This window comes from Lycorma delicatula, chromosome 12, assembly GCF_047948215.1.
Source record: "Lycorma delicatula isolate Av1 chromosome 12, ASM4794821v1, whole genome shotgun sequence".
NCBI classification, from domain to species: Eukaryota; Metazoa; Arthropoda; class Insecta; order Hemiptera; family Fulgoridae; genus Lycorma; species Lycorma delicatula.
Window position 1 is genome coordinate 1,596,678 of NC_134466.1, and position 15,573 is coordinate 1,612,250.

Sequence of the window (15,573 nt, forward strand, 5' to 3'; positions counted from 1 at the left end):
AGTGCACATAGAGCATATAATGAATACATTTTAGAGGTATTCATGTTTTAATTGACTATTCTTAGATCCAATAAACGATGTAAGATGCCTATAAAGGATGTAGGATGCAATAAAGGATTTGAAGGATGTAACTAATTAACATATAATCTCTTATACATCTATTCGCTTGTGTTTGTATAGTGTTGAAAAGGAATGTATAGAAAATTTTAAGCAATATTTTGGATCTGTCTTTTTTGAAGTTTTCTCTAACCAGTATTATAAAATAATTAAAACATTAGCTGCTACAAGGAACTCAGTGGTTCCCTGGGTGACTGTTCTTTTCTTTTGCAAAAAAGAGTATCTTTGTAGGTAATAAAAAACAATGAACTCTACTGTTATTGCTTACTCATGTCTATTTTTTGAAGATATTGAAATTAAGAGAACATTCCGTTGTACTGAATGACTCTGGTGTCCGTCATATTTGTTATAAGCAAGTATTTTTTTTTAGCAAGTCATTTCCATACATAACCAAGACAGGTTGATGCTATGGAAAGTGCTCTGATCCATAACATGTTTTATACTATCTTTGACATTACAGTTAGGTTCAAGCTCTTGACTCGTCAGATGTTACATTTCAGTAATATTTTATTAACCACTCTTACTTTAAGTCACACTATTATATTAAAATATTATTACTAAATATTTTTTTGCAGAGTATGGATGCACAAACCAGTGATTCAGTTTTGGATGAAAATCCATTATCCTTGCCCATTAAAAAAGAAAACATGCATGAAACAGGGAAACAAGAATATTTGTTTGTACATCTTGCATAGACAGATGACCCGACAATATTTAAACCAGTAAGCTTTTTTCTTACTTGATTTATAGTGTAAAAAACATTTATTAGTGGTGTATAGGGGGGGTAAACAGCTTTGTTTAACAGATTGCATCTAACATTTTATAGTAGACAAAAAATTTGTACAACAACACGTAACAAATATAATACAGTGAGCAGATGCCTCATGCCTTAAACAAAGGTGACTAACATATTCATTTTATACCCACATTTAACATTGTTTATATAAATGTTTTAAAAGAGTACAAAGCTATCCTTGCCTTTATGAAGCATGTTCAGTTACAAGAAACTTTGTTGTAGGTTTCGATAATCTTTATTCTATGTCACTGCAACTTTGTTTCCAAACAAGGTTGATGTGTTTCTTTATATTTGCACCAGCAACCTGTTTCTTTTACCAAACATTTTTGATTGTGCTTAAGCGCAAACATTTTTCTATTGATCTAATTATTTACTGCCAATGCCTCCAATAATTACCTTTTCTGGCACTATCATGTGTGATTATTTACTGAAAGGTTCCAGATGAATATCATTATAGAAGTAACCACACAGACGAGTTATTTCTATGAAAACCAATTTGTTTTATCATTGTATGAAAAATAGATATATTTTTAATAGATGTTAATTATATAACAATAATAAATTATTATTATTATTACTTTTTGTTTTACTGCAGAGTATGGACGCACAAACTGATAATTCATTATTTGATGAAGATCCATTATCTTTCAGTATTAAAAAAGAAATCAAGCATGAAACAGAGCGAACAGAAAATTTGATTGCTCCTGTTGCTATGACAGATGATAAACCGACAACATCTAGACAAGTAAGATATTTTCATTTACTTTTTGATGGTTTACCTAATATTTAGCATTCTTGTTTAACACTAGATATTTTGATTAAAAGCTTAAAAAAGTGATACCAAACTGTATGTGAAATGATAAATCAGTATGGGTAGGATTGTACAATTGAGAAGTAACAAGTCACTCCTGAAAACTCGTGGCTTTTCATAAAGAATAAACATTAAAGAATAAACATTCCGTTCAAGGTTTTATACAGGGTCTCCCATATAAAACACAACCCATCAATCACTCATCCATGAAATTTCAAAAGTCAAGCTTACTCCCCTACTCGTTACTGAAATGGACTCGTCCAACATCTGAACATCGCGGTGACGCAGTAGAACACTACCGATAGTAACAACAATGCAATCGTAACGTTCAGTGTATTGCTGGAGACAAGATGGTGTTTCCGCTAGACGAACGTGTTTTCATTGTTGAGTCGTACTTCAGTACAAAATCAGTGGTTGTAGTGCAAGATTTGTTTTGCCATAAGTACCCAGATAAACCAGCTCCTAACAAAACATCAGTATTAAGGTTAGTTGCAAAATTTAGAGAGACTGGTTCTGTTAATAACAAGGACACAAAAGATCTGCATCAGTGTTGAATACAGATACAGTCACTGAAATCAAAGACCGATTACTCGCCTCGCCAAATAAATCGATCAGACGTTTGTCTGCTGAAATTAATTTGTCTACATCAACTGTTCATCGGGCAAACAAACAATTACAATTACGACCTTATTGCATTCAAACGGTTCATAGACTTCTTGAGCCCGACAAAGAAAAACGGCTACAGTACGTCAATGGTTCCGTCGATTTCTGAGTGAGGGAATTAACATTATGGATTCGTTATTTTTCACAAATGAACACGGTTTCATTTGAATGGCTACGTAAACAGCTAAAACAGTAGAATTTGGAGTGCTGAAAATCCCCACGTTTATCACGAAAAGCAATTACACCCGCAGAAGTTGGGCGTGTGGTGCGCGATATCGCGGAAGAAAATAATCTGTCCTATTTTTTTCGAGTACACCTTTAATGCAGAACGATATCAGGATATTATATTTCGGTTCATCGCACTCTTGGAAGAGGAAGACAGACGCTGTTGGCTACAACATGACGGTGCGACATCGCGCTACGCAGGTTCAACTTCTGATTTCATTGAGGAATTCTTCGGTAATCGTGTTATGGGTCGAGGCTTGTGGCCACCAAGATCTCCAGATTTGACTGCGGCGGATTTTTTTCTATGGGGTTACTTCAAAGAAAAAGCCTACAGGAACAAACCACGAACACTTGAACAATTGAAAGTCAGAATAGAACAAGCTGTATTAAATATCCAGCCACAAACTTTGAAAAAAGTTGCAAGAAACGCTGTAAAAAGAATTGAAGCTTGTATTCAAGAAGATGGCGGCCACTTCCAACATTTACTCTAAATGTAAGGTAATGGATGGTAATAATAAAAATTACGTTTACATTTACACATGCCTTTTTATTATTTCTATACCTACCAATATAAGGTTGGGTTGGGTTTTATATGGGACACCCTATATAAGGTTTCTTGTTTCTTTCTTCATATTGCCAAAATATACTGTTCCTCATCACACAACAAACTGCAGCTGATATATTCTTGCAAGTAAATTTATAATCCATTCACAGAAACCAGTTTTATAAAGTACATTGTCCACAGAGAAAACTACTTCATTGTGTCTCTTATGGTACTGCAAATGTGGCACAGCCATTACAAATTCTGTAACATAACAAACTGTTTACCTAAACAGACAGCATGTAACATAAATAAAACATAGAAATGAATAAACGTAAGAAATATTGTACTTCTTAATACCATTCCTATTGGTCTTTGATAACAGCCATGAGGCTACTCTTCCAGGATCTGTACTTCATGTATAGTTTTTAGTGTGGTATTTAGAGTTTTCTGAGGGTTCCTTGGGTTTTTCAATATGGTTTTATGCCATTTCTCTAGGGTTTTTCAGTACTCATTGATTAGAATCTTTTTTTCATGTGTATTAAACTATAATATGTAATTATAATAAAATGATTATTCAATGTAATATGACTATTGTATGATATAAATCTGAAAATTAGTAGAATATATTGATACATCACTATTTTTTTGCAAAAAAAACTTGCCTTTTTGAAGCCATGGATGGCATCGGCTTTCTCAAAACAAGGTTAATTTCTTAGAGTTTCTTTTCACAGAGAATTGAATTCATATTTAAACGGTAGAATAAATTAAATTTGTGCTTAAATTGTTGGCAGCTCACAAACATCGTCTAGAAACTGTTGAAACCATTCCCAGTATTGAATTCTCTTTGCACAGTCGCTGGCCAATAACTTTTGAATCGCTTTATATGGGACAAGACTGAGCGTATTACAAATTGCCTTGTTGCAGTTGTTTTTCTGTTAAACTAACTTTTGTACGAATTTGTTAAGACATCACATAGTAGTCGATACGTCTTCATAAGTACTGATGCCCTACCACTTCACTCATATTTCTTTACTGATCCAATCTTATTTTTCATTTCATTCAATTCTTCCATAGGATGAAAATCTAATAAAAATTATAAACCTGAAAGAGCTGCTGCCCTCATTCAGGAATCATTCCTTAGTCTGGCTCTCAAGAGATACCTCTCCGATATGATTGCACCTTCAGTCCAGCTACTCTGTATCACTGAGCACTCAAACCCCTGGCAAGACCTTGCTGAAACGGCAAGGTCCCATGATTTATAGAGGGAGATGTTCACTAGCTAACACTAAATGTCATTACTACGTGTTAATTAATTTTGTTATTTTTTTAAAGATCTATTTGTTGCTCATAGAGTTCTCTAAAATCAGAACACATTTAAGAATCATTTAAACAAGACAAATTATTTCTCAGCAGATTATAAATTGCATTTTAAAAACTTATGTTATGAATCTGAATATATGTGATTTAGAAAGATGATAACATTTCTCGACAAATGTGTAGCTCACTCTTATAGGTAAATAACATACAATTATTTCAGGTTTTATCTCAGCATACATTGCTTTTCTCGTGGCACTCTCATTTTTGTGTATTAGAATGTATTAAAGAGAAATTAAAATTCTTTGTTTGACATTTTCATGGTCAATTAATATAATTTTGGATCTTCAGTATATAATTCTTTCATTATTTACTTGACTCACCCATCCAGTACTAAGCCTGTTTTCTCTTATTTTTCATTTCATTCAGTTCATCCAGTGGATGAAAATCTAATAAAAATGATAAACCGATCTTATTACTCTTCTGTGTGTTTGATTTTTTAAGAACAAATGTAATGACCAATATCTTAATCTGGGGATGAGTGGAAAGAAAATATCTACACTTATTGACAGGTTTCTATTTTCAGTTAATATTAACAGAACTATACTACAGTAATTTTTTTTTATTTGGCAATTGCCTGTTGACTGATCAGTTTTACTTTCTGTGCTATGTAGTGTATAGTTTGATTGTGTTATATTTTGTCTTCTGTATTTTAACTGCTTATACTAAAGAAATGTATTTTTGCTACTTTGAAACAAACATATTGTGCTTGCTTAAATATGAATATAAGATATTTAATATTAGAGTATATGTTGTCAATTTGTAGTTGAACTTATTAAAAATAACAAAGTTTTCCGATAGATTTTTAACTTAACAGTTAAGTTTTTTTTTTTAGGATCTTTTTGAAGAAGTTATCAATGATGTGGAGGAAAGAATTACTGAAAGTAGTTTACAGAGATCAAAATGTGTGGTTTGCAATAAATTAAAATATAAGTGCATTTATGATTATGTCATCGATGAAGAATATGAAGATTTCAACACTTTTTCTTTTAAAGAAAAGTGCTTGCAAATTACAGAAAAACCAGTTAAAAAAAGGAATGTCATATCTTCTCATCTTCCTATTCACACATGTGTTTCTTGTCAGGAGTCTTTCACTCAGAGATGTAATTTAGTCACACTTATCTATTCATGTTGTCAAAAAAAACTTAACATGTAATTTTTGTAAAAAAACATTTATTCGACGCAGTAATTTAAAAACACATATCTCTACTAATACAAATGAGAAAAAATTTACTTGTAATTTTTGTAAAAAAACCTTTAATCATAGTAGTCATTTAAAAGCACATCTCTCTATTCATACTGGTGAGAAGAAATTCACTTGTAATTTTTGTAAGAAATCATTTAGTCAAAAGAGTAATTTACAAACTCATCTCACTATTCATACTGTTGAAAAAAAATTTACTTGTAACTTTTGTAAAAAAACTTTTAGTGATAGAAGTAATTTAAAAACACATCTCTCTATTCATACTGGTGAGAAAAAGTTCACTTGTAACTTTTGTAAGAAAACATTTAGGGTTAGCAGTAATTAAAAAGCACATCTTTCTATTCATACTGGTGAGAAGAAATTCACTTGTAATTTTTGTAAAAAAACTTTTAATCGTAACAGTCATTTAAAAGCACGTCTCTTTATTCATACTGGTGAGAAGAAATTCACTTGTAATTTTTGTAAGAAATCATTTAGTCAAAAGAGTAATTTAAAAACTCATCTCACTATTCATACTGGTGAAAAAAAATTTACTTGTAATTTTTGTAAAAAAACTTTTAATCAAATCTCTAATTTAGAAACACATCTCTGTTCATAATGGTGAGAAGAAATTCTCTTGTAATTATTGTAAGTAAACATTTTGTCGCAGGTATAATTTAAAAAGACATCTCTCTATTCATACGGGTTAGAAAATTTCATTTGTAATTTTTATCTAAAAAGTTTTACACTAAAGTCAAATTAGGTTACGGAGTGGTATAAATTTTCTCTGTTATAGGATCTTTGCAGTTTGTGGCTAGTTTTTTTTTCATTTACGTTATTGTATACACTACTCTAAAGTAATTAGTTTATAAATAACATCATTTGGAACCATTTATGTTATATATGTACATTCTATTAATAAAGATTCGTAATAACTTGCATATTATATGATTCATATTTCCTTTATTTCCGGTTGTCTAAAAAGTACTGAGCCTTTGGAATCCAAAATGTAGAATACATTTATTGTTATTGAAAAATAACATTTTGAGACTACCTGGACCATATTTTTTTTTAATCTTTTGCCATTTTTCTGTTAACACCATAAATCCTACACTATAGAAATTCTAAGGTTTCTGTTCTTAAAACTGAGATACATGATTTTCATAGGCGTTTTTTGAAACTAATTTAACACCATTCAGGGAGTTATTGCAGAGACCGAAACAAGTGATATTCTGATGGTGCTAGGTCTAGGCTATATGGTGGATCCATCTAAACCTCCCAGTCAAGTTCTTGCAGTTGATAGGTTGTTAAAGATATCGTGAATTCTGGCGGTTATCAGTGTGTTGTATGACATCCTTTCTGTTTACTAATTCTGGCCGTTTTTTTTTTTTAATTGCTAAGTGCAGTCATACTAAATACCAACAGTACAGGTCTGAGTCTATCGTACTGCTTGACAGCAGCAGCTTGTGATACACGATGCCCTTTCAGTTACACCTAACACAACATAATCTTCCTGGCCGTCAGTGTTGGCTTTTTCACAGACTATGGAGTTTTTCCCTGCTTCAGTCACAATTTTTTCGCCATTGTGTTCTTAGGTTATCCACTTTTCATCACTGATGATCTCTGGCTTCAGAAATGGCTCACTTTTGTTGCATTTCAGTAGAGATTCACAGATAGAAATTCAATTGAGTAAAGTTTTCTCAGTCAGATCATGTGGCACACAAATGTCACTTATCTTTTTGTAACCAGCTTTCTCTGAATAGACTAATAGTGTTTGCTGATGGGTGTTAGGCCACTGGCAATGTCATGAAGGCTTGCACGGCTAGACTTTTGCCAGAATATCATTCACTTTCTCTGTGATTTTGTTGTTGGTCCTTCCACTGCAAGACGCATCTTGGACATCAAAATATCCAAAACAAAAGCGACTGAACAATCTTTTGGCTGTTGTTTTTGATGACATAGCTTGCCCATAAACAGGACAAGTTTCTTCATGGTCCTGCCCAGCATTTACATCTTTATCAAAGTAAAATTGTAGGATGTTCATCAGTTTCGCTGAACGTCCACTGATTTTCATAGCACAATACATTACGTCCAAGTATAAGAATTGCATCATTTTTTGCACATCTAGTAGCTTCAACTGCCAGCTGTCAAATAACCTTCGGCCTGATCCACTACGACTCATATACCCTGAGATTTAGGACATTAAAGTATATAGTTTGCAAAACAGTCATTACTTTTTAGACTTCCATGTATAACAAATTAAAACTACAAGTTTAGGACATTGTTACAAAGGTAATTCATTAAGTTAATAGTATATTAGAAGTAATTGAGAAAGAATATTAAAAACTGTATCCAAATATATCTATAAATATAAAATAACAGGAGAGTCATTTATAAAAAACTTCCAAAAATCACTAAAGAAGATTAATTTGAAATTAAGGAAATTTGTATACATGTCTTTCTTACGGTGAAAGGAGCACCAAGAAAGAATTCTTTGAAATTTTGAGTTTAAAGATTCAAATTGATTTAAATGAAATTTATTATTTTTTTAATTTCTCTGATATCTACTTGATATTTGGTGTGTGTGTGTGTGTGTGTGTGTGTGTGTGTGTGTGTGTGTGTGTGTGTGTGTGAATATCAAAAGTGCAGGCAATATATGGCATGGCAGCTCAACAAATACAACTACTGCCACCATGATGTGCGGGTGAAGACGCGACTGGGATGATACCCATTCGGATCAAAGTAAATTTTATGTGTAATGAAAAAAATACCAATGCTGACTGGGATTCGAAACTAGTACCTTCCGAATGAATATCAGACACGTTACCACTCCACCATGAAGATCGACTTTGTTGTATTAATAATAACAGTACTAGTAATAATGATAGAATAAATATAATTATAAACATTTCATGTAGCTCGCAAATTCCCTACCGATCCATGCCATGGCCCAATGACACATATTAATCACCTTGTCCATTCACCTTTACACGAAACCGTCCACCTTATCTGCTACTTCTCTAATAGCTCACAATATACCTCTTTACTCATATCTTCAATTATTTTCACCCATAAATCAGCCAACTGCTGCAGCGGAAACACCCTGGTGACCACAAATAAAGCTTCTGTGAATACTGAGGCTTATGCACACGCAATTCTCTGAGCTATCCTCCTTTGTACTCCCTCCACCTGTCATCTGTTATGATCATACCTCAGAGCTCTGTACCGTACCGGTACACCATACAGCAAAATGGAATTTACTATGTGTGAATACAATCTCCTTCTAGAGTCCTGCGGTCTAGTCATAGTTCTGTTCAGGCTTACTTTGTATAAACTTGTACCCAGACAGTAACTACTAATTAATGTTTGGTGTCTGCTAAGTTTTAATTTTCTTTATTACTTAATAAAGAAAATTTTTTCATATATTTCACACAAAATTTCACATATATTTAAATATTAGTTTAACATTTTACTTTTTTTTAATATTCTGACAAGTTTTGGATAAATAAATGAGGTGAAATACAATTATGAACTAATTAAACTCAATTGAAAATAAACAGTAATTAATTGAAATGGCTGTAATCAATCTTGGATCTAAAAAATCAAAATTTTTAAATGTGCTATTTATATATATATATATATATTTTTTTTTTTTAAGTTACAATCAATAATAAAATTATTAACATACAATAACTTTGATGTTGTGAGATGATTAGCACATGTTCAAGTCAACTTAATTTTTCAAACAATAGTGTGGGAGTTAAAAAAAATTCTCAATTTAAAATGCATAAAAATTAAAAAAAAGTGCATTATAACCTTTCAATATTACACAAATCTAACTTATGCATAATTCTTAATGTAATATTACTGTGTTGCTCTCATGTTGTTTCTCTTCTATATTATACTTCAAAACTGCGTTTCAAAGCTTCATGAATAAATAATGACAACTAAAAATATTGATACTAATTTTTAAAAAGTATATATATTTAAGATAGAAAGACAAACAGAGTTAATTTTTCAGCATAGAAATGGTGAGATTTTTTTTCATTTAATGTTTTGATGAACTGAAAACACTAATATTCTGCATAAAAAAGGCAAAATGAATTCCATTTTTAAAACTAACTTTTCTTTAACTAGAAAAATTATTTTATATATAAGCCTAACAAGTAGATAAATGAACTCATATTCTACAACCTTATTTCCAATAACTGTAATCATTTCAAGACAAGATACTTTGAATGTCTTGGTCTTTCATCCAGAGGTCCTGGGTTTGAATCCTAATCAGGCACACTAATCAAACACTGAAAATTTTTTCCATATTCCACATGCACAAACTTTGAGCTTATGGTGATTTAATCATAAAAAACCACATAAACTTCGTTTTAGCAGATGCAATTATACAAAGTTAGCTCCATTACATATTTTGTAGTACTTAGGGGCAATCCCTTTATAAACAATTTTAAGTATTACTTAATTGATGATATTATCATTACAACTTCATTATAAGCTTGTTCATTTTTTTAATGTCTAAAATGTTTGTTACCTAATTAAGATCTTTCAGGTACTATGTTTATGTTGTAGTAAAAAGTTATCTAAATAAGATGGTATAGAAGAATTAAGTTAACAGATTACCAGTTTACATTATTAAGATAAAGATCAATAGTATCTTTAAATAAATACACTTTTAATAATAAAAAAATTCTACCATCCACAGTTAAAAGTAACAAACTCCTACTTCAATATAAAAAAGTGCCTATTAATAAAAAAAAAACCAACATTTTTATATTTCATATAATATTAAACACATACACATCCCATGGAGAACTTTTAAGAAATTGTTCTACTAATGAAAATAATAGAAAAATCCATATAAACATAGGTCTGGAAACGCTTTGTTTTTGAGTTACCACTAGTGAAAGATTTCAACCGAATTTCAGCTCTTCTAATAAAAAGAAACGCTACTATAATTTTTCATATCTAAATTTAGGAGTAAAGTTGATGGTTCCTTATGTAATTTGATCTGGTAAATAGGATAAAACGGGTCCCAGAACTGTAACTTCAGTAGTTTTTAAAGTATACATGATGTAAAACACAAAATTTGACTTCAAGAAACAAACCTTTTTAGGTTTGTAGTACAATAGCTTCGTTAAATAACTAATAAATGCAGAAAATTTAGTAACAAAACTTGTAGAGAAGTTAATCCTAAGAAACTGAGGTGAATAGAGCCAATGAAATGTTAACAAAAACTTAAAATCTGGTTTTTTATGAACAACCATTCATTATAGAATGTTCCTGAAAGAACATGCCCTGTAAGTTCCTCAGTTTCTTCATAGGGCACTGTATAAAATGAAGTGAATTTTCTATTTTTTTTTTTTTAAAGTGTGATCCATAAAAGTACTAGCCTATTTTAAGTGTTACCACTGTCATTAGTAAGATTTAAGATATCTGCAAAGTTATTTTGAAATTACATACCCTTATCTTGAGTGTTTTCAGATGACAGCATCCATCATCTCTTCAGAAATATACAATTAACAGGATTCTTTTCTCCCTCGCAAATGTAACTATACACTGGACATTGAGTCCTATTTACCATCAGTCGAGTACATCACTCAACCCAATCAAAATTTACTGTGATAGTTAATTTATATTTTATGTTTACCGCTTCGGTTTTGAATTTGTTATTTATTTCTAATACTTTATTTCAATATTACTAACCAAATGTTAACAATGTTTTGTTATTATATGTGATAATGATCTACAGCATTTGAAAACATTTTCCTTTTGTTTCTGAATATTTTTCCTTTTGTATATTTATAGTTATCAATTTTACACATACCCTCAATGAGATTAATATTAATAATTTTTGTTATTCTTTGGAACTTAGATGTTTTATTACATCATCATTTTGATAATAAGAAAATAATCCGCTATTGTTATGAAATAGATTAAAAACTTTGTAGATTATTTGTTGATAAAAGGTTAATTTTATTGTTTTTTAATAAATGTATTTTATATTATTTTCGTAAAAAACAAATCTTAATAAAAAAAATGTACAGAACTGTTAATAGTTACATTGGTATATTTATTTAAGTCTGTAAAGCATTAATATTGTTACAGTCAACAATCCAGCCAAGCATCTTATGTTGTACATATATATATATATTTGACATGAAAATTACCAAAATGTCAGTCTCATTTATTTTATTTAATCATTATATGGCACACAGTGTATAAATTTTATTCATGTGTATTTTATGTTAGTGAACCTATTATAATTTATTATGTGACCTAAGTATAAAACCCAACATTCAATACTTAAGCCGAAAATTCTAAATTGAATAAACATGCAGGACATTACATTAACTAAGAGATATGACAATAAAAGAAAATTTGATTTATTAAAATTTTATAAATATAACTGAACAAACTTTACCACAATGATGGTGTTGTGGATTGTCTATTATTCGAATCTGTCGATCAGGAAATAGATGTTCCCCATCAGGACCTCCTACACCAAAGCTTGGCAGTTGTAGAAGAGCAATCTGTTCTTCACCAACTGATCTTGGAAAGTAAAGTGGCACAAGCACCTCATAAATTTCACTGTCACAACTATCAAAAACTAGCACTATTGTTTCTAGACCCTTCCTACTACTGTTTTCCTGCTGTTCAAGGAAGCGACATATTGTCCCTGTAAAATTAAAACATTAATTATTATAACAAGAATAGAACCATGTTCACTTTGTCACTTGTTTGACTGTTTTGAAACAAACTTGTATTCATTTTTCTTCTTTCCTCATTTAAATATAAATAATGTTTCAGCCACCTGATTTCTGTAATACAGTTTTTTAACTCTGTACTCTCTTAAAACGATTAAAATTACTTAAAATTAACAAGAATCATAATTACAAAAACCTAGTTCCATACAGATATTTTTAGCAGTGAAACTTGGAATACATTAGCTTCCTAAGCATTAGGTTAGCAATTATCAAAGTGGGGGATGCGAGGAAGGTTTCAGGGGGGGCACAAAACACAGTAACAAACAAATAAAAAAATTTATGATAGGGGTCAAAGCAGAATATCCTTCTTTGAGTGAAAATGCCTTAAAATGCCTTAATGCCTTAGTAGTGAACTCATCCAGTTCACTACTTCATATTCTTATGATACTAGATTTTTTGCTCTTGATACCATGAAGAGCAAATATCGTGCAAGATTAGATATTACAAGAGAACTTAAGAGTTGTACTATTGGGGCTTACCCCCTTGTTCATGACTGTATTTTTATTTTACAGGTACAATAGCTATATGGAAAATATCTATCTAAATCTAAAATTTATGCCAGGAGAGTTTGGCTTCAAAATACACCATAAAGGGGGAAACGAGGTAAAAAGTTTGTGAACCCCTGCATTAAGTTATACAGAGTAGATCAGGTAAAGCATGATATTTTCACTTTCATTACCCATCTTCTGTGAATGTAAAGCTTTTAAGATTGAAATGGTTTAGTTTTTATTTTCCTTTGAACTTTATTTTTGTACTCTATATTTTTTACAATTATTAGATTGTTTTAAATGCTACACATAGATCAACATTCAATCCTATCACCAACATTTTCTCCATTTCTAAGCTGTGGCGGAGAATTATCAACTTGGAAGTAGTACTCAAAGAATGGAGACAGTGAATTCCCTTAGAGTAGGCAAGACCCAGAAATATATTAACACCAGGTTTCTGAACAAAAGCTTAGTCATGATGACACCCTTGGGCTTATCAAATGATCAGCAGTTTCTACACAATTTGATATACTGTATTTTTTGCTATCAATAGTATTACTGTATTTTATTTGTTTGAGACAAGCAAATAAATTCCTTTTAGACTGAAAAGGCATAGGAGACCAGACTTTACCCAGTAGGCAGTTAAGTTGGTAGGTAATTAAGTCGTTTAAGTTAGGTTTGCTTTTTGTACTGAATGCAAAGCAGGAAAAAATCTTTAGACATTCCATAGAGTTGCCATCCCACTATACTCCCGTGAAATGACTACTCTGCTGGCTGTCACAAGGTGTCAACATGTTACATGGAACCACGACAGCTGACGGCTCCCATGACATTCACTTTATGTAAAATGAATGAACGAAAAAGTAAAGTAGTAACAAGAGAAAACGCAATCCACAGTAAGATTGTTTGTATCATATAATCTCTAACAATGGCTCAGAAAACTTTGCAACTACTGAGGCAGGATAGTTTTGAGCCAATTTCATTTCAATAAAGAGAAAAATATACTGATTCATGGAAAAAAAATTTAAGATTTGTTGATAATTAAAACTTACACTTTAGTTGACCCCCTGAAAGTATAATGTTTCCATGCTGAGCTCAGATGAGGCCATTCTCTTCAGTAGAACAGTCACATCACATACCTTCAGTAAGGTTCTAATTAAACACTTTTAGTCCAGTTAAACACATCTGCATGCTATACAATTTCACTGATGTAGAATATTCATTTAGGAACACTGTACCAACTCCAAATGACTTGAAGAAAAAGGAATTTTTGTTATCTGATAAGGAACATAAGAGAGCCTTGAGCTATCCTCTGATTGGGGTTATATCCTTTTATATTGCAATTAATCTATGGAAAGACTATTCTTACTGAACATCCATTGTTTCACCTTATCTTTCATCCTTTTTTTCTTTCTTTATTAGCTTTTGAAGATATATACCAGACCTTGTAACAACCTGCTGCAGAGTTAGCCCATTCTTGGAGTAGTCTAGTGGAGGAAGATTGACTGAGGTCCCAATGCTGAACTCTTTGTTTCCAGTTCAATCAATGGCTGCACAATACATCTAACAGCTGAACTGAGTATCTAGTGATGAAAGCAACCCTCCTAAATACAAGTAGTACACATTGTTACAACTCAAATTAAATGGGTAATGAGAATCTGGCTTAATTGTTACAGAGATCAGTTAGTTGGATACTACCTTATGCCACATAATTTTGGGAATGGATAATTTTCCTTAGGGAAACCTGAGCTGGTTCTCATGTGGTTCTGTAACATCCGATGTAAAAACAATTGTAGCAAGTAGTTTTTTGTAATCTTTGAGTATGTAACATTGTCATTAATCAAAATTCTGGGTAAGATCATGATCTTCTGGGAAATTTGGAAGGGATGGATGCCCACTCTTTGGAAGGTGTTTGAAGCAATTCTTTAGATGAAGCTGTTGTTCCTATTTCCAGAAACTTGTTTCCTTCTCTGTAGGCAAATCACTCACCCTTTAACACTTGATCCCCTCCTCCTTGGTGATGTTCAATGATTTTTGACTAGAAACCCAATGGATTTATGTTAAGGAAGTAAGAACCTCTAGTAATAAATCTTTGATATTAAGTGTAATTTAGTGGGGCAACTCTATGTAAGGACCTAAACAGGAACTCTTTATTCTATTTGGTGGTTTAAAATAAGTTTAGATTGAGGTTGAGATGTTTACAAAGTAAAGCTGGGTAATATATCATAAGTTGCAATGACTTTTCTATACCAAAAGTTTAATTTGTTTGCAAACACATAAAAATCAGTCTGAAAATATTGTATTGTTTTCAATGGTTGTGGTCAATATGAACAAGTGATTTTAAATACACAATTAAACAACATGCAAAGCAATTTTCAAAGTGCATGACATGTCAGCTAAAATAAACACTCAGCCTCAGTTCACTCTCTCTGATTTTGCTGTGTGTCTCTTATTTTGATATGACTCCTTCTTTCAATAATTTTCCACCATATGAATTATTTTATATTTCTTCACTTTGTGGTAAAATATCATTTAATAAAAAATGTGTCATGATATGTATCAGTTGCAATTCACTGTTAATTTACTTTTGAATATT

General features: G+C 31.4%; 2 protein-coding genes across 2 annotated transcripts in view; both read left to right on the plus strand.

The window, feature by feature from the left end:
* The window catches only part of LOC142333323 (uncharacterized), a 33,083-nt gene extending 26,489 nt beyond the window's left edge, over window positions 1-6,594 (plus strand). The window contains exons 7-8 of the mRNA XM_075380343.1: window positions 1,509-1,658; window positions 5,366-6,594. Of these exons, the coding sequence (XP_075236458.1) occupies window positions 1,509-1,658; window positions 5,366-5,686 (471 nt within the window). The 3' untranslated portion in view covers window positions 5,687-6,594. The remainder of the gene's footprint in view (window positions 1-1,508; window positions 1,659-5,365) is intronic.
* LOC142332962 (uncharacterized) overlaps window positions 1-15,573 on the plus strand; it is a 386,939-nt gene that overhangs the window by 55,411 nt on the left and 315,955 nt on the right. The window lies entirely within an intron of this gene.